Source organism: Leucopleurus acutus, assembly GCF_964270905.1.
Source record: "Leucopleurus acutus genome assembly, chromosome: 4".
NCBI lineage: Eukaryota > Metazoa > Chordata > Mammalia > Artiodactyla > Delphinidae > Leucopleurus > Leucopleurus acutus.
This window is the reverse complement of record NC_139146.1, coordinates 72,444,729-72,464,459: the sequence shown is the minus strand read 5'-3', so window position 1 is coordinate 72,464,459 and position 19,731 is coordinate 72,444,729. Positions and strand designations below refer to the sequence as shown.

Genomic DNA, 19,731 nt, shown 5'->3' with positions numbered 1-19,731 from the left:
CAGGACAGTGTCATAATTCCCATTTTTGATGCTCTTCACTTTTTCTTGAGGATCTGGATTTCCATCTGCTAGCTTTTCCCTTTGGTTTAAAGAATTTCCTGTAACCTTTCTTGTAGTGCAAGTCTGTTAATAATGAATTCTGTTCACTTTTATCTTCATTCTTGAAGGATATATTTATGGGATGCAGGAATTCTGTTTTGATAGCTTTTTCTTTTAGCATACTAAAGATGTTCAGTGTCTTCTGGCCTCTGTAATTTTTGATGAGAGGCCAGCTTCCAACAGAATCATTCTCTTGTAATGTGTCATTTAAAAAAAAAAAAAGTTTATTTATTTATTTATTAGCCATGCCACGCAGCTTGTGGGATCTCAGTTCCCCGCCCAGGGATTGAACCCAGGCCACGGCAGTGAAAGCCTGGAATTCCAAACACTAGGGCACCAGGGAACTCGCTGTAATGTGTCATTTTTCTCTAGATGTTTTTAAGATTTGCTTTTTTACCTTTGGCTTTCAACAGTTTGACCTTGGCTGGCCTTCTTTGTATTTATCCTGCTTGGTGTTTGTTGAGTATCTTCAATTTATAAATGTATGTCTTTCACCAAATTTAGGGAATATTCAGCCATTATTTTTCAAATCGTTTTTCTGCCCTATTCTCTCTCCTCCCTGCCTGGGACTCCAATTATGTGTATGATATCTAACAGGTTTATTGAGTATCTGTTAATTTTTATTTCAATCTTTCTTTTTTTTCCTTTATTCTTCTCCTTGGATAATTTCCATCGTTCTGTCTTCAAGTCCCCTGGTGTCTCCTCTGTCATCTCCAGTTCTCTGTTAAGTCCATCCAGTGTATTAATGTTTTAGTTCTGGAATTTCCATTTGAGTCTTTTTTTTGTTTGTTTCTATTTCTCTGCCGAGATGTCTTATTTTTTGGTTCACTGTGAATATATTTCACTTTATTGAAGATATTTATAAAAGCTTATTTAAAATCATTGTTTGTTACTTCCAACATCTGGGTCATCCCAGGATTGGTCTCAGTTGCCTCCTTTTATTTTAAGAATATCTTCCATTTTCCTGGTTCTTCACATATTGTAAGTTTGGGTCATGTCTGGGACATTGAGAATGTTCAGTTTGAGAGACTCTGGGTTCTGCTGTTTTTCTTCAGTTAGTTTTAGCAGGTAGCTATCTTGGTTGGACTCACTACAAACTGTTTCCTAGGCAGCCGTTTGACTCTTAGGTCATCCCTTTTGTAACCAGCCCGGTTGCTGTGAGTGTACTCTGTGCATGTGTGTGGCTCAGGGGTCAGCCAGAGATGTGGGTAGACAGAGTTGGGGATACGTTCTCAGATTCCTTCCCTTCTTCTCAGTGGACATGGTTTCCCAGGTTGGATTTTCTGGCTCCTAGACCAGAAAGACTGCATTTTCCCCCATGGATCCCACTAAAGGCTGTGAAACCATGAACTCATTATTTGTAGCTCTTTTCCTCCACGTGTGGACTCCCCATCTGCCTCCATTGCCTTCAGGTAGTTGCTGTTAGTTTATAGTTATTTGAGTTTATACTTTTCTGGAGGAGTGTTGGAAGGGCAGGATCTTAGTCATTACAGAACTTTTGAACTTTCACTTTAGTAAGGGAGAAATAGACAATAAATGAATAAAAATAAAATATACCTACAGACATACCTTGGAGATATTGTGGGTTTGGTTCCAGATCACTGCAATAAAGTGAGTATCATCACAGTGAAGCGAGTCACACACATGTTTTGGTTTCCCAATACATATAAAAGTTATTTTTACACTATATTGTAGTCTATTAAGTGTGCAATAGTGTTATGTCTAAAAAATGTACATACGTTAATTGAAAAATACTTAATGCTAAAAAATGATAACCATCATTGAAACCTTCAGTGAGTCATAGTAGTAACACCAAAGATCACTGATTACAGAGCACCGTAAAGCATAATAATAATGAAGAAGGTTTTAAATATTGTGAAAATTACCAAAATGTGACACAGAAACACGAAGTGAGCAAATGTTGCTGCCTGTAGACTTGCTCGACACAGGGTTGCCACAAAACTCCAGATTGAAAGAAACACACTATGTGCCAAGTTCAGTACAAGGAGGAATGCCTGTCATGCTAGTTGTAGTTGTGTTGGTTATATTTGTTGCTTTGTTACAAACTTCCCTAAAACTCTGAGACTTAGATCCACTCTGATTCTTTTACTGTAGTTCATGCAACCACGGGTCGGCGGGGGGTCGCCTGATCCAGCCGGCCTGGGCTGAGCCCGTACGTCTGCATTTCAGCTGGCTCACGATGTGTCCGAGGCCGGTGGCAATGGTGCTCCTGTCTGGGCCTGGCTGGGGCACCTTATAGTGAGAACAGCTCTGCTCTGTGGGTCTCTCGTCTTTTTCTGGGAAGCAGTGGGCTAGCCTGGGTTACCCTTCTCATGGTGACGGTGGAAGTGCAGGAGAGCAGTCTCATTTAATGTTTCATTTAATATGATACTCACAGTGTAGTAACCCGTTCCCAACGTTTTGACCATTTTAGGCCATTTTAAATGTTTTTTCCATCCTTGATCTGTTGAATGCTTACTTACTCCTTAAAGCACTTTACATGTATTATCTTATTTCATCCTTACAACAACCTTATGAAATAGATACTCTTACTGCTCCCACTTTACAGATGAGGAAGCTGAGGTACAGAGAGGCTAAGTACCTTGCCTAGTGTCATCCGCTTTATAAGTGGCAGAGACAGGATATGGAGTTGGGCAGTCTGCCAATACCCATTCTTGGGTACACAAATGAAAGTATAAAGGATTGTGTCCACATCTCTGACTATTGGAGTGTTGGGTCATAGGATAGTTGTCTCACTTACAGGAGTATGATTTTTGTTTTGCTGCCAATTGACTGGGCATCTCAAAGTTCCTGCTGGGCTAGTTTGTCCCTCCCACTCCAAGACAGTGAAATGCCAGGCAAGCTGGTGAGCTGCTGGAAGGCAGGCACCACTCGGTGAGCTTTGATAAGTACAGACCCAGAATCGGTGTGGTGTCAGCTGTGCCGGCCAAGAAACAGCCAGGGCTGGGGATGGGTGTGGCTGAGAGCAGTCCAGTCTGCTGGGCCCGTGTGAGCCCAGGCTCCCGGCCAGCTCCAGGTCTGGCTGGTACCACAGACAGCATGGGCGTGTTCTACAAAGGACAACACTTCCTGGGCCAGAGGACAGCTCTGTGTGTGTGTGTGTGTGTGTGTGTGTGTGTGTGTGAGAGAGAGAGAGAGAGAGAGAGAGAGAGAGAGAGAGAGAGACCCTCCAGCCCATAGCACATTCAGCGCCCGGGCCCCCCACACAGTTTGAATGAAGGAAGGGAGTGATTTCTGGGGACTGGCAAGAAGTGCAGACAGCTGAATGGAGGGTGATCATCTGAGCATTAGGTTTTGCTTTTGTTTTTTTTGCGGTACGCGGGCCTCTCACTGTTGCGGCCTCTCCCGTTGCGGAGCACAGGCTCCGGACGCGCAGGCTCAGCAGCCATGGCTCACGGGCCCAGCCGCTCCGCGGCATGTGGGATCCTCCCGGACCGGGGCACGAACCCGTGTCCCCTGCATCGGCAGGCGGACTCTCAACCACTGCGCCACCAGGGAAGCCCTGAGCAGTAGGCTTTTTAAGGCTCTTGTCCTTTTTCCATTTCCATTGTTATCATTCTGCCAGGCTGAGCTATATGGATACCTGTGTGATATTTCCTGCTTTGAAACAGTGGGGGCAATGAATGGACAGGAAGAGAAATCTGGTTGAGTTTTAATTATGAAAAGCCTGAGTCAAAGCTGGACACAGATGAGGTTAAATGGAGAATTTAGGATTTTCTCTTGTTCTGGATTGTTTTCAAGGTACCTGGTAGCTAGAGAGTATACAAAGCCATCCCTGACTGACTGCAGTTACGGTTTTTGGTTACCTGTAGGTGTTCAAAGTTTTATCTACTTGTCTATTATGTATTTTGTGCCTAATGCTTTTTTTCTTTTTTTGCTCCAGGTTAGTAGCAAAGATGAAGATTTTCTTGACCTTTCTGTTGATGTGGAGCAGAATACATCTATTACCCACTGTCTAAGGTAACCTCATGAATTCTGACAGTGGTCTGAGCTTTTGATCAGGCTAGTAAGTACATGGGGGGAAAACTCTTGTGTTTCTTCAGGACATAATCTTCCTTTCCGTTAAACGAATATAATCCTATTATTTTCTATTTCTTCTTTCCTAAGAGAGATTTAAAAATAAGTGTATGTGGTCTGGAGAAGAGTCCTGCTGAGGAGAGAGAGGATCAAGTGGAAGTCATTAGTCATTACGTTTAAAAATAAGGTTTTGATCTTTAATACAGATGTGTGCTTTGGGCTGTCATCGGCCTCTCTCCCTCTCACACACAGAGACGCACACAATCACAGAGTCACACAATTAAGTTAAAAAGTGCTACAGATGCCTACCATTACTTTCTTTTTCTAAGCTCATCTATTCTGTTATTTAAAACATTGTGGGAATTCCCTGGCGGTCCGGTGGTTAGGATTTGGAGCTTTCACTGCTGCGGCCAGGGTTCAATGCCTCGTCGGGGAACTAAGAATCCCGCAAGCTGTGCAGCGCGGCCAAAAAGAAAAATTATGCACTTTTGAGCTGAGAACCAATGAGGGCATTACCTTTTCCTCCATCTTTCAGCATTGTATGGAGCTCACTTATGGAAAAAAACTTCCTCTTAATTAGGGTTGAGGAAAGGCAAGGAGCCCAGAGTATAAGAGCAACACATTAGTGTAGCTATTGTGCATTGACTCATGTGTTGAAAATGTGCTCAAAGTTGATGTAGGGGCACAATTCCCCTCTCCTGTCCTCACTGTCTTCTCCTCCTTTCGACAAGTGGTCATGAGCGCTTATAATTAGCCCAGCTCTGTTCTGGACACTGGAGGTCAAGGGTGAGCAGCAGGTATGCATCTCATGGCGCTTACAGTCCAGTGGGAATCCACGGACAGGGATCAGTGCTTTGAAGGACATTAAACACGTCTAGAGAGTGCCTGGTATTGGGGGTGCCAGTGTAGACCAGGTGGTCAGGTGGGCCTTCCCATTGCTTATGATACCTCAGCTCAGAGATGTTTTATTGTGTCACTACAAGGCACTATTGATTTTTATTTTTTTGTTTATTTTTTAAAATTTATTCAAGTATAGTTGATTTACAGTGTTGTGTTAATTTCCGCTGTACAGCAAGGTGATTCAGTTATACATATATATATATATATATATATATATATACACATTCTTTTCCATTATGGTTTATCACAGGATATTGAATATAGTTCCCTGTGCTATACAGTAAGACCTCGTTGTTTATCCAGTCTCTCTATAATAGTTTGCATCTGCTAATCCCAAACCCCCAGTCCATCCCTCCCCTCCTCCCCTCCCTCTTGGCAACCACAAGTCTGTTCTCTATGTCTGTGAGTCTGTTTCATAGATCAGTTCATTTGTGTCACATTTTAGATTCCACATATAAGTGATACCACATGGTATTTGTCTTTCTCTTTCAAGCCACTGTTGATCTTTATCAGTGGGAATTGTGTAACAGAATTGTTCTATAAGGAGTTCAGGTTACTTAGAACTCTTTAGACTAGATTAAAGAGACTTGCTGTGGCCATTTGGCTGTTAGAAAGTCGTTTTTCAGGGCAAAGGCACCAACTCCAACCTGGAAGAGCGTCCTGGTCCATCTGAGGGTCATGTATCGTGTGAGCTGGGGGCTGATTACTCTCCAGTTCCCAGGATTCTGAGCCTACCCTCACCCCTTAGAGTTACTGCAGCACCTCCTGTTGGTCTGACGTTTCATCCCTTGTCTCCAGATGCCTTGGGTCCAGGTGTCTAGGGTACATTTGTTACCTCTTTGTTTGCAAAGCGTTTTGTGGGCCTGGATGGCCTTTCTTTCTTCTGAATGGTTAAGGTTATGGCACGGGCTCCTAATATTCCTGTGAAAAGCAGCCGGTTTTGATTTCCTCCGGGTTTTGTGTTCACAGGGAGTCGAAAAAGGTAAGGTTGTGCCAGCGCCGGTCGTAGGTGAGGGGGAGGGAGGAAAGGTATTACTTGCCCATTTCTGCTGCTTTGAGAAGGGGAGTTAGTTTGGGAGGCTGACTGTTCCCCTCCCCTCTAAGAAATTCTGGGCTGTTCAGAAGGGCAGATGGCAGTGACTATAGCTTTGAGACCAACCAGGTAAAGGGCTAACTCTAGTTAGTTATAATTCCAAACTTTGGGGAACCTTGTTATAAACAAACGTAACCCAGAATTATGTTTCCCCCCGCCCTTTTCTTTTCCTTGGAGAAGTGTATATATTGGCGATGCATACCTGATGAAGGCAGGCTAGAGGCATGTGGAGGCGTTGAAGCAGGATGGGTGGGTACGGAATAGCCTCAGAGTACCTTCTGAACAACATCAGATTCTCATCAGACTGTCCAGGCTGATATTCCTGAAGGGCCTGCCCCACCCCATCTTACCTCATCCTTAAAATAGACCTTGACTGACTTACCTAGACCTGCCCTCATATATACCTAAGGTCTCACCTCCCCAACGTAAAGAGAGGCCCTGCCAGGTGTCGCCATTCACCGCTGAGAGTTCTGTGATGGGGGTGGCAGCTTTCCAGCCTTTCCCAAAAGAACCAAGTGCAGGAGAAAGTTCCAGGGAATAAATGATGCCAGCTGATGCATTAGCCTTTTCTATTTGAGACAACAGAGGAGGAATGATCGTGATCTTTTTTGGCCCCTCTCATAGTTTAATTTGCTGTGCATTCTTGAGGGTTTCTTTCTCAAGCTAGAATTAGGAGTTTTCTTCTTTAACATCATGCCTGCCTATCTCTTCTGATGTGATACTTTATCATTTGTTTTGATTTTGAGAAAAGTTAAAAATCAAGCTAACATTGTAGGATTTAAATGTAAGATCTCTGCCACCTCCTTCCTGAAGGGCTTTAGATGATCAATTACAGTGTGTTTTCAGTGAACTTTTGTCCCAGAGAAATGATGATATAAATGGTGGTTAATTCAGGATACAGGTCTAGAGGAAGCACTAAAGCCATATTGTAGCTGAGCTATGATTCTAATATTTCACATCTCAGCACCGTGTCTTAGGCAGAGTGAGCCATCTGTATCATAGGAGGATACTGAGAAGGTTTTTTTTTTTTCTTTTAAAAAGTTCAGGGATGGCCTCAGGCAAAAACTTAAAATACGTGAATTTTATCTTAATTATCCCCCCCATGTCCTTTTTGGTATTTTTTGTCTTTTGCTTCAGGGACTTAGTCCCTCCCTGTGGTTCCTGCACAGAAACGTACCGTTCTCCTCAAAGGGCTCCATGTTCTGAAACCACTCTGCTCTTCCTGTCATTAAAAATTCCCATTCCCCCAGGGCCAGGGAGGTCAGCCTTTTAGTTCTCCCAAAGCTCTATTTTTTAAATTACTCTATTTTTAAAGAAATGTCTTTTCTATTCATTTTGGAAACTTCCTCTGTGTGCTAAGTTTACACGCATTCCCATCACACATCCATTGCCGTATGCTCATCTATTAGTTTCTCTGTTTCCCTCACTTATGTCTTGGTTTTGGTTATTATTTGTATATGGTGCTTGCTAATATCTGACATGTCTTTCTTTTGGATTTCTTTTTTTGACCTTCTTTAATACTCTAGTCAGTAGTTCTCAAACTCTGGTGCCTATCAGAATCACCTGGGGAAGTTGGTAAAAATTGAGGCCCAGGCCATATTCGACTTTTGTGAGCCTGGGCATCTATTTTTAATTAATTTTTCTGAGTGGTTTTGATACCAGCAGAGTTTGAGAACCCCTGCTCTAGATCTGTGCTACTCAAACAGGGGTCTGTGGACTAGTGCCATTGACATCACCTGGGATCTCATTAGTACGGCAGCGTCTCAGGTCTCCTCCAAGAATGAGTGCGTGACTCAGAGCCTGTGTCTTGACAAGATTTTCCGGTGCATGAGTGCTTGTTAGTACTTGCAAAGATTGGGGACAGTGGCTCTCAGCCCACGCAGCATACTGGAACCACCTAGGGAGCTTTAAGAACAATAGTGCCTGGTTCTACCTGGAGAGATTCTGTTGTAATTAGGCTTGGGGGAGGGGGAGGGGCGATTGAGATTGTTTTTAAAGCTCCCCAGGTGATTCTGATGAGCAGCTGGGTGAACCACTGCTGCAGATTCTAGAACAAAGCTTCCCAGCTGGTGTGCCCCAGAAGATGGGTTACAGGTGCGTGTAGATCCCCCCTCAGCTTCTGGGAGGCTGGGCAGAGCCTGGAGCTGCCAGAGAAGCAGCCGCATCGGGTACCCCAGCTCATTTCTACGTAGCACCATTATTTTATGCGGGTCATGACATGAAAATTATTGGGAAGCCTAGCTTGAGAATTCTTTTAAATTCAATTTTTTAGCTATTGTGTGGAGTGAAAAGTTAAGATTTTAATTAAAAATGTATCAAACATAGACATTAAACATGGACATGGTAGCTATCTTTACAACCTAGAGCCATCTTACCCAGGAACATAGTTTTTCTCCATTTTTTTCAAGTTTTCTTGTATACATTTCCATTAGGTTTCATAGTTTCCGTTTAAAGGTATGTGTTTCATATTAGATTTGTTCCCAAAGTGTATTTTTAAAAAGTGTTTCATTTCCACTTTGATTCTTTCTAAAGAGCTACAAAGAGTATTGTGCTTTCCCAGTAACCTCTCCTCTGGGCTTTGTTGTAATTTATCTCGTGTCAAAAAGACCTCTCTACTCTCTCCTCTTCTCTTTGATTTTCTCATTGAAAAGTTTCCTCAACCTTTGTTGCCTGCTTTTGTTCCCACAACTGTACAGCATCACCTGACAGATCTGCCCTGCCTCAGTTTCTTGCCAGGGCCACTCTGTTTTCCTAACTTAGCCGCATTTTCCAATTCTCAACTCACAGATGCTCCAGAAGCATCACCCTGTCTCTCCTGTGTCATTGAGCTTCCAGCCAGCTAGGGCTGGGCAGGATGGTGGTTATTTGTGAATCAGGTCTTCACATTAGGTACCCACTTCTGCTATATTTCTACGTAGTGGGTCTACAAAAACTTCTGGTTTTTTTGGCAGGGGGCGGGGAATAAGAGAGAGTCGAAAGTGTTTAATTCCTTATTTGTTGTCGTGCTTGCCTTAGTTATTCTGATTCTTTAGTTGGATAAAGAGATTTGTCTGTGGTAGACATTCCAAAAATGTGAATCTCCACCGTCACCCGGGCTCATCCCCCCCTTCTCCTTGGTTGTTCCGTTCCGCCCCAATAAACCGTGTGTGGGCCAAGAAGAGATTTCACATCAGTTACTCCGTGAAGAGCTGGCTAGTGTGCATTCAGCTAAGTTTGAGTCTGTATTAGGCACCAAGCGCTTGAAATCTGGGGGTTGAGTGTAATTAATTGCCTTCTAAATTGTTTCCTTGCTTTTCGACCCCCTCCAGTCCTTCCCCCAGAGCGCTGCCAGAAGTGATCCAAAAAGCACTGTCTGATGCTGTCGCCCCTGCAGAGACCAGTTAGAGAGCCACAGGGTCCACACAGCTTCTAAGAAGCGTGCTCTGTACCTTGCATTCATGCCTTTGGGCCTCAGCCTTCACTCTGTCTGGGACCCTGGACTCTTATTCCCCTGGCTCACTTTCCCTTTTTGCGAACCTGACTCAGATATCACCCCTTGGGGAAACGTCCTGAATAATCCCAGTTCATTTCTCTGTCCTCTGTGCTTTCCCCTGGACTTTATACACACGGTTCTCTCTTTGTTCCTTTGTTCAGCCAACACACGTTATTGAGGGCCGTTATGGGTTGGGCCTGTTCTCAGTGCTGGGGTTCTAGCAGTGAGTGAGACAGACAGGGTCACTGCTCACACAGAGGGGAGGCGGCTGATCCAACAAACAGGAGGATGCTTCAGGTAGTGATAAGTGCTCAGAAGAAAACAAGACAGCAGTAGAGTAGGGGCTGGATGGGTTTGGAGAGAGTGGCTGGGGAAGTCCGCTCCAAAGAGGTGACATTTAAGCTGAGCTCTGAGAAGTGAGCAGGGCCAGCCATGGAAGCATCTGGAAAGAAGCTGTCAGTGCAGGGGAAATTGCAGCAGCAAATGCCCCGAGGCAGGGAGAGCGTGGCACTCTGGAGCTACACAGAAGGCCAGCCGGTGGGGCTGGAGCAGAGTGAAGGAGATGGGGTGGGGCGGGAGGTGGGTCAGAAGAGCAGTCAGGACTCTGAGGACAGGCGGTCTGTTGGCCATGGTAAGAAATTTGGATTTTATTCCTGATTGCACTGAGAAACTATTGGAGGATTTTAGGCAGGGGAGTCAATCGTGTGAAATGATTTATGCTTAGCCTGCAGTGAACACTAAGTGTTGCAAGCGGCTTCTTGCACGTGTCTCTGGTAGACTGTGAGCTGCGTGAGGGCAGGCATTCTCTGCGGATCCCCAGCCCCTAGCCCAGGGTACTGTCAGTAGCCACTGGGGAATTGAATGAATGAACAACCTATGTGTTCTCTCGATAAGCTCTGTTTAAGTGGTTGAGTCATTGACACCATGTAAATACCATTTTCTATTGAATAAATCTGATCGTTCTGGCGCTAGGACACTCCCTATGAATAAGGAAATGTCATAGACTTTTTCAGGACTCTGGGGTATTATGATATTCTGAATGTTATTCAGCCTTTGAAGCAGTACCACAGGAATGTTAAGTAGGATCTCAGTGACCAGAGAAGAATGAAAAGCCATGACATTTAAAAAATGAAAACCATAGGTAGTACAGTAAAACCTCATGATAAGGTGAATACAGATAGAACATCCCAGTGGCATTTGTTCTCAGGAGGCAGGCTGACGTTATCTTCCGGCGTGTGGGGAGGTGGGGAGTAAGGGCTTGGTAGACATCTCCTGATCATCTGGGACTTTCTTAGTTCAATATAAGGGCCACTGAACATGCTTTAAATTTTATTATCTTTACTTTTGTGCTCTTTGAAAATACAGACCACCTGAGACAGACCATTTTTCATTAACCACGTAATAAGGACACCTTGCATTTTGTATGACTGACATTTTTGGACTCGACTTTCACTGAAATGGTTGGCTTTTACTAGAGTTAGTATTTTTCCATTGTAATTTTTTAAATTTTATTTTGTATTTATTATTTTTTTTTTGCAGTACGCAGGCCTCTGTTGTGGCCTCTCACGTTGCGGAGCACAGGCTCCGGACGCCCAGGCCCAGCGGCCATGGCTCACGGGCCCAGCCGCTCCGCAGCATGTGGGATCCTCCCGGACCGGGGCCCGAACCCGTGTCCCCTGCATCAGCAGGCACACTCCCAACCACTGTGCCACCAGGGAAGCCCTCCATTGTAATTTTATTTCCAATTTAGAGGTACTCTCTGTTAAACCCTGAGTTTTTTTTCTGAATCAGTTGGAAATCCTAATTTAGATCTATCTATGTCCCATTAAATAAAGCTATACTTGAAAATCTCTCGTGGTGAAATCATAACCCAGCCCAGTGGACATGCTCTAATGCATCATAGCACCTGCTTCTAAGAAGGATCTTTTCTCATTACTTCTTTCCCCACATTCACTTAAAAATTACCCTACAGGTAATAGGGGGTTTAAAACATGGTAAACTGAGTGCATTTTGGACTTCTTTTAAGTTGAAAATATTTTTCTCTGCAGAGACTTCAGCAACACAGAAACACTGTGTAGTGAACAGAAGTATTATTGTGAAACGTGTTGTAGCAAACAGGAAGCCCAGAAAAGGTACGTAAAGGGTTTAGCTCCGGGGGTGGCTTTGTGTTGTCAGAAGGAACCAGACAGTGGAGCCCGACAGATCTGATTTTTGAATCCCAGTTCCATGGGCTTGTAGCCAAGTAGCTTTGGAGAAGTCAGTTACCTTCCTCACTGGTAAAATAGGATAAGAATGCCTACCTGGGGAAGTTGCCCTTTCGTCTGATTGTTCGTTCATTCATTCAACGTGCCAGATACTTGTGCTGGGGAAACAAGTGGTGAACCAGTATAAGCACTCTCCTCTTGGGGTTAAAGACAAATTATAAAACGGATTGGGCATAGTGCATAACACATAGTGGCCACCCGATAATATTGTTAGTGTTGCCTAAATATTGGAACTTCTTATTTAGAAGACAGGCAAAAAAAAAAAAAGAAAGAAAAAAATCATTTAATAAGGAATCATGAGGAAATCAATATCATCAGTTTGTGGATAGGTGATAAGAAAGTTATCATATTCTGAGTTGATACAGGACCCAGAGTTGCCCATCTTTTTTACCAGCACCAGCCAGTTCCAGCTCTTGGACAGTGTGAAATAGCCAGTCCTTCCCTGTATTCTGTCACCCAGAAGCCAAGAAACTTGCCATTTTAATTATCCTGTGAAGCCTTACTGTGAGTTAAGTTTACCCTGCCCATGGTTGTGGTATATTCGGGGTAACTCACAGACGCCCATTCCTGCCGCCTAAAACCCTCAGGGGTCTAGAACTGAGGTCGAAATAGTTTCTCTGCCCAGTCTCCCAGCCCTCCATCCTCAGACATGCACGTCTTTTCTTGGTGCATCAAAACTTAAGACAGGTTAGTCACTGTGGTGGCAGCAAGTTAGCACTTGCTAGTGGTCGAGGAACTCACCTCTGCTCCCACCCATGTAATCTAGGTCTTCCTGTGGGGCATGAAGGTGTTTTCTGTTTAGCCCTGGAGGTTTATACATTAAAATGTCATGTTCCTGAATAATACAGGGTTCACTATAAATCTTATGTTTCTGCTGATGTTGTTATTTTGCTTACTTTTATGAACAGGGTTTTTACTCCATAGATTTCTGAGTGATATTCTCTTAAAATTTGTCCTTTACAAATAATATGCATTGAAAATGTGCACTAGTTGAACAGCATTTACACTGATTCAGGACCTTCATAGAGGGGGTCCTGGAAGGCAACCAGAAAATCCTCTATCCTAGCAGAGTTATCCACGTAAAACTGGTCTTTGTGACTTCCTACCGAGGAATATTAATGGTCATCTAGTGAAAAAAGCTTTCCATGTTTATGTAAGTTGGCGAAATGCTGCATCAAACACAAAAGAAAATCCTTTTCTGCAGCATTTCTCAAATCCCTCAGTATGCCAATGTGCGAGGAGGAACTTCAGAATAGAAGGCAGCATTGTGCAGACTTGGCCCCAGAAACCCCACATCCGTTAACATCTCCAGGGCTCTCATGAGCCTGTTTGGGTAAATGTAGCCCTAAGCCAACCCTTGCGTTCACAAGCGAGGAACCTGAGAGCCAGAGAAGGGAAACCACTTGCCCAGAAGCACAGGGGTAGGGAGGGAGAGTGGGCCCAGCATGCCTGGTTACCTGATGGCCCGCAGTGGGCAGTATCTGAGGCATCCCTGCTGGTCGGTCCTCAGAACCTGTGCGTCCAGACTGCACCTTTCCGCTTGTCCTCTCCCCAACCTCCTTCTCTCAGAAACTCTCCCCCCTCGTCTCCATTATCTCAGGGTGAGGGGGTTTGTCCAAATACTGTTCTCCCTGGGAGGCAGAGGGCAGTGATGCAGAGCAATTGCACATATTTTCATTGGTACGGAAGTTCTGGGATGTCTCCTTTGACCAAACAGAGACACCTCCCCCGCCCCCGTAGTGCTTTTCTCTGCTGGCTAGGCTCCAGCTAGCCGAGCCTGTAGAAGTCAGCTCTGCATAAGCGAGCATCCTTTCATTCTTGCGAGTGGTTTGGCCGTTTGCTGGTTTGAATTTTGTTGGACCCCTCCTGCTCTCCATTTGTGCAGGTGGCGTTGTATTCTCTTCCTCTCATGGGGGTTGGCTACCACTGATTTTCTACGTCATGGTTTCTTAGGATGAGAGTCAAAAAGCTGCCCATGATTTTGGCCCTGCACCTCAAGCGATTCAAGTACATGGAGCAGCTCCACAGGTACACCAAGCTGTCTTACCGGGTGGTCTTCCCCCTGGAACTGCGGCTCTTCAACACCTCCAGCGACGCGGTGAACCTGGACCGCATGTACGACCTGGTCGCGGTGGTGGTCCACTGCGGCAGGTGAGGGCAGGTGGGGAGCGCGGCGTGGGAGAAGCGGGAGGGCTGTCCCCGGGCCAGGTGGACCCTGCCGCACCCTTCCCGGCTGGTGAGACTCAGCGGTAATGGTGCTTTGGGGAGTCTCCTCCAAGCTCTGGTTTATCTATCACCTCAAAATTAATCTAAACGTACATACATAAAATAAGGTAATAAAAAATAAATTTAAAAAGTAAAAAATAAAACAGTTGCGTTATAATAAAAATAATCTAAACGTTCTCTCATAAGGGAAATACTAAGTCTCCATTGGATATAAATGACGCTTATGGAGTTTGAAATCACATGGAGAAAGAAATGTTTATGCTATGATTTTAATTAAGAAACCAGGTTACACGTATAGTATGATCTCAGAAGTGGTTTAAGATGTGTGAATAAAGACTGGAAGCAGTAGATGGAACTTAAAAATTTTTTGGCATTTTGAATGATTGAAATGTACTCTTAACAAATATTCTTTATTCAGTTTTTAGTCTTTCCCCAATATTCTGTAATAAGTACATAATCAGAAAAAAAGGGAGTAAGAGAGAGGGCCCCTCGATGTAGAGAAGCAAAGTGTCTTTGCTGGAAGTCTTTTGAGGAAGTATTTTGTATTCCGTAATTTGGTGTAAAGCCTGGAAAAGTCTGCCGGAAATTCACCTCTTTGCTATCCTTTGCTCGCTGGGACGGGTTTGTGTCCCCTCCCTGGGATCGGCACGCCGTCACCCTTATAGGTTTCAGGTTAGGGCCTGTCACAGAGCAGGTGTCTTTTCCTCTCCATTCTCCTGGATTGGGTTGTGGTGAACAGACCATTACCAAGAGGATGCGTGGTTCCCTGTGGAGGGATGGATGGATTGATTTCTTGCCCTGTACTGAGTGGATGGTATCAGAAACTGTGGCTTCACATCTGAAGCACCTCATGTTTTGTCCCATGCAGAGTAACTTTAAGTCATGGGTTATTGCCTTACGTTCTCAGAAAGTTGTATTTGTCGGTCAGTTGTAAGCCATCTTTCTGTTTCCCCTGCAGAATACTTCTAGCGGTTCATTCTTGTAAAGAACAGAGGGATTCAGCGATCTGGAAACTAGCCATGAACACTGGGTCGGGAGGAGGTCTTGGGGGCAGGCAGAGCCTGGTACCTGGAGGGTCTCTGGTGGCCGAGGTGGGCAGTGTGGACAGGAGGTGGAGGTGTATGGGGTACGCAGGGGTTTTCAGTATGGATCTCTGTGGGTGCTGACTCTGGTCCCTGGGAACGCTGGTGAGGGCAAGGCAGAGACCCACTTATGAGAACTGGGGGACAAGTAGGAGGTTGAGTTCTAGAATAGTCAGTGTCTGTACCTGGGGCACAAGGTCAGAGCAGCCCTGGCAGCAAGGCTGAGCTGGTGCCAAGTCACGCATGCTACTAATGAGGATTCTTTAAATTCCTCCCCACTAGAGGTGGAATTGTTCCCATACACGGAGCAGGTGGCTTCTGGCCGTGGGCTCTGGAAAGCTCTGAGGTTAGGGAGCTCAGCCCTTCTTGTGCCAGGACCCCCGGCCCACAGTTGCCCCAGGTGCACAGCCTCCTTCATTGATTTCTCCTGCAAGCATTTTTAAACCCTTGTTTCCTGGGTTCCGTAGCAAGATCTGAAGTTATAGCAGTGAACGGGACACACAGGGGCCCTACCCTCACGAAGCTGGGCATCTAGTGGGAAAGACAGATAGTTAATAAGTAAACGCACCAGGCTGCTACCACCAAAACCAAACCACTGCAAAATCACTTTATGATTTTGCTTAGTGCTATGAGGAACGATCGGGGCAATGACAGAGAGCAATGGAGACACCTCTTTAGGGAAGGTGGTCGGCAAAGATTTATCTACCGAGATGACATTTGAGCTGAGGCCTAAGGAATAAAAAGAGCCGAGAAGGCAAACATAGGTGACGGCAGTTTCAGGCAAGCTCCAGCGGGCACAGCACCAAGATGGGAACGGTGACGTGTATGAAACAGAGGAGGCCTGTGGGCTGCAGCTCGGGGGGAGGGGAGAGAGTGGCCTGACAAAGGTGCGAACAGGCCCTTTGGGGCATGCTGTATTTAAAGAAAGCAAGCTAAGGCAAATTCAGCTTTCCAATTTTGATGGTGCGTCGAAAAAACAAAACAAAACTCTAGGTTTAGAGTTAAAAATACCCTCAGTTGTGCGCACCCAACTACATAGTAGCAGCTGTTGGGTTGTTCTTTCTGCTTTGTGTAATGTATCTTTTTGTTTTCGTGCTTGTTATTATACATTTTAGTGTCACATCTTTCTAAAACTTGAAGCAGATCACGTCATTCCTTAAAATTCCCCAGTGTCTTCCTGGCTCACTCACAGCAGAGTCCAGAATCTTCGCCGCGATATCCCATTCCCGTCCCTCCTTCACCCCGGGCTCACTGGACTCTGGCTGCCTTGCTGTTGGGGGAACACGCCAAGAACTATTCCCACCCCTACGCCTCCCCCAGACCTTTGCACTTGCTCTTTCCCCTTCCCGACACTTCCATCACGTGGTCACATCCATCACGTGGTCACATCCATCACGTGGTCACATCCATCACGTGGTCACATGGCGTCTCTCGCGCGCGCGCGCTCTCTCTCTCTCTCTCTCTCTCTCTCTCTCTCACACACACACACACACACACACACACACACGCCCCTTCCCCTTCTGTCAGGGAAATTCCTTCTGTTCAACTCTCCTGTCATCAGAGAGGCCTTCTTTCACCACGTTATTATCAAATACCGCCTTCCCTCTATCTCTCACCAGCCCATTGCTCTGCTGTATTCTTCACGGCACTTGCCACCAATTGAAATATATTTGTATTTTAGTTTGTTTATTACCTCTCCAACCCTCATCTCAAGCGAGTGGGGGCTTTGTTTCGTTTTCTGCTTTTTAGCCCGACAGCCAGGATGGGTCTGGCACATAGTGGGTGTACCAAAATTATGTGTTAATATTCGTTGAATTTGAATGTCTGTTTCTCCCAGCAGATTGCGAGTCCTTAGAAAAGTAAGATGAGGTTTTTCTCATCTTTCTCTTATGCCCAGCACAGCTCCGGCCCCTGGGTGTCCCTCCGTGAGTTATGGCCAGAGGAATGTGGAAATAGACATATATACCAAGTTCTCTGTCCTGAAGATAGAGGGTTTTTTTCCCTAGTAAATCACTGCATGTAGAGAGCTACATAGAGTTTTATGGAGAAATAAAGGTTAACTTGGTGACTTTCTTTGTTCTTTTCCAGTGGTCCTAATCGTGGGCATTATATTACTATTGTGAAAAGTCATGGCTTCTGGCTTCTGTTTGATGATGACATTGTAGAGGTTGGTATGCAGATGATTGTATCGGAGAGAAGTGGGGCAGAGACAGTGTTTGGGGATGTGTGTGTGTGGACATTTTCTAAAGTAGGCCTGTTTTCCCATAATCTGACTTGAAAACAACTTACATTTCTCTCAAAACTAAATTCTGCTGCTCCCCATTCTCTCTGGAAGGGGAGAAGGGGTGTGATCGTGGACTCATCAATACTGCATTCTTGTTAACTGATTAGCCGTAGACATGGGATCTCTTTGCCGCCCATGTGTAAATCCTGTTTCCTACAGTGACTAAAGCCCTCTCTGGGACCAAATAATAAACTTCAAAGTTCTATTAAAATTCTTTTATTATACCAAATTTTTCTTGTATTGATTATTATTTTAAAATAAATATTTTTTCAATTTGTTAAACCTGGAAATCTTTATATGATACCAAAGTATTCCACATATTCATTTTGTTGTAAAGGAATACTAGCTGGAGAGAATTCCACACTCAAAGACGTGGTCTCTTTTAGCCCACTTAAGGTAGCACTAAAGGGAAGAAACTCTGATGGCCTGAAAGAATTAAGGTTATTCCCAAGAGCTCCCCCAGTTTACCATTTGAAAGATGCAAGTCCTGGCTTCTTCCAAGAGCGCCCACCTATGGTTGCTGATAGATTAAAGGGTGGCTTTCTGCCCCAACGATATGCAATGTATGTAATCATGTCCCTCTGTCAGGTCTGTGGAGCTATCCATTTGCTATTGAAAGTTCCCAATTTTATGATAGTGTTTCTTACATTTTCTTGTGCATTCCATTAGTGTTTCTTTCCTTCTCCCAGGAATCATGTTAAACCGTTGTATTGTTTTCTCTTTTGCTTGCAGAAAATAGATGCCCAAGCTATTGAAGAATTCTATGGCCTGACATCAGATATATCAAAAAATTCAGAATCTGGATATATTTTATTCTATCAGTCAAGAGAATAACTTAAAGGACTGTGGGACTAATTCGAGTGGGGAAATGTTCAAAGCACTCTTACCTGGTTTCTCTGCAGATGTCCCTCTTCCCCAGCGGCCCACCAGCGGCGTGGCTCCAAGTTCAGGGGTCTGGCTGTGTGACTCTCCCCCTTCGTTTTTCTACATGCAGCACTACTCGTGGTTTTATGTTAGTCTGAGGTAGAGTTAACTGCAATCAGATTGTAGTAAGTTTTAGATGAATAACATTTGCTAATTTTAGGATCAGGTACATGCCATGCCACTGGCTGTGTCTGGCTGATTTAGAATGACATTTCCTATGAACGTCGACAGTCTTTTTGGGGTCTTTGCTCATCTTCCTAAATGGCTTCCGGGGTCTCCTTTCAATGCATTCCTTTAACTTGTCCCTGGAAACACCGCTTCCCGTTTTTAGCTTCTCTGCCTCTTTTCTGACGGAAGGACAGAAGAATGGGGTAGATACTCACCTTTTAGAGCTGCAACTATAGCTTTAAGTTTTGCCAGTGAAAATGTTTAAAAGTGAGTAACCTCGAAACTGAATTCATCCTCCGGGTGGAACAGGGTGAACAGAAGCCGTTCGCGGTTGCTAGCGGCTGCCCGGGGCTGAGCTCACCCAGCCATGAGAATTCCAGAGGCTGAGGAGGTGTGGGGCTCAGGGCAGGCAAAGCCAAGAGGAGGTAGCTTTTGTGCACAGTGGAAAGTTGCTTTTCTTATCTTTCTACCAAAACCAAGTTTCAGGAAAATAGCTCTATGCTCTTTGTTTTTAGTGATGCTTTTCTTCTGTCCTGTGAGTTGTATCTCCTTTATCCGGCGCTGCTAAGCTTCCCAAGGTATCTTTCCGATTTCACTGGTGTTTCGCAGTCAGTGGTGGCAGAGCTGAGACACCACAGGGACTGCCTTGCGCCCAGCTCTCCTTAGCTAGGCAGCACCAACACCGTCCTTTCCCAGGAAGAACGAAGGCTCTGCACCTTTCCTCCCATCAGCCACATTGTACAGCTGTTCACGTTTTAGCATTTCAGTCTGTGTACTGAGGCCTTGGCAAGTTCCAGGGCTAACATGGAACCTTCCCTACAGGAGATACTGGAGTTAGCTGGGGATGCAAGTGGGTCAAAGGAAGTGTCAGTGGGCGGGTGGAGGGATGAACAAAATGGTGGCGTTTCTTTGGCTCAGACTCCCAGGATGCTTGACAAACGGAGTTTTTTGGAAGAACCTCATCTCACCGTAGTTACTTTTTGTTACATATGTATTTATTAATAAATCTTTTGAGTATTGGCACCTTTTATTAAAAGGGTCGATACAGTGTTTTGCTGTTGAGCTGGTTTTTGGTTTCCTACAAATGTTATGAGTTGTAGATCTTGGCTTCCTTTGGGAAGACAGTTGACTTCCATGCGCTATAATATACTGTGAACCTGTTATTTTGTTACCTAATAAAT

At 44.8% G+C, this 19,731-nt stretch overlaps 1 protein-coding gene across 2 annotated transcripts in view; it reads left to right on the top strand.

Annotated features, from left to right (window-relative positions):
• The window catches only part of USP46 (ubiquitin specific peptidase 46), a gene marked incomplete at its 3' end in the record, with an annotated part of 57,816 nt that extends 38,415 nt beyond the window's left edge, over positions 1 to 19,401 (top strand). The window contains exons 5-9 of one of the 2 annotated variants that reach the window (XM_082838238.1): positions 4,004 to 4,080; positions 11,651 to 11,734; positions 13,820 to 14,017; positions 17,263 to 17,341; positions 18,191 to 19,401. In XM_082838238.1, the coding sequence (XP_082694364.1) occupies positions 4,004 to 4,080; positions 11,651 to 11,734; positions 13,820 to 14,017; positions 17,263 to 17,341; positions 18,191 to 18,292 (540 nt within the window). Of the gene's footprint in view, positions 1 to 4,003; positions 4,081 to 11,650; positions 11,735 to 13,819; positions 14,018 to 17,262; positions 17,453 to 18,190 lie in introns of those variants that run through there. The other variant, XM_082838237.1, reaches the window with a different exon arrangement.
• Between the last annotated feature and the right edge of the window lie 330 nt (positions 19,402 to 19,731).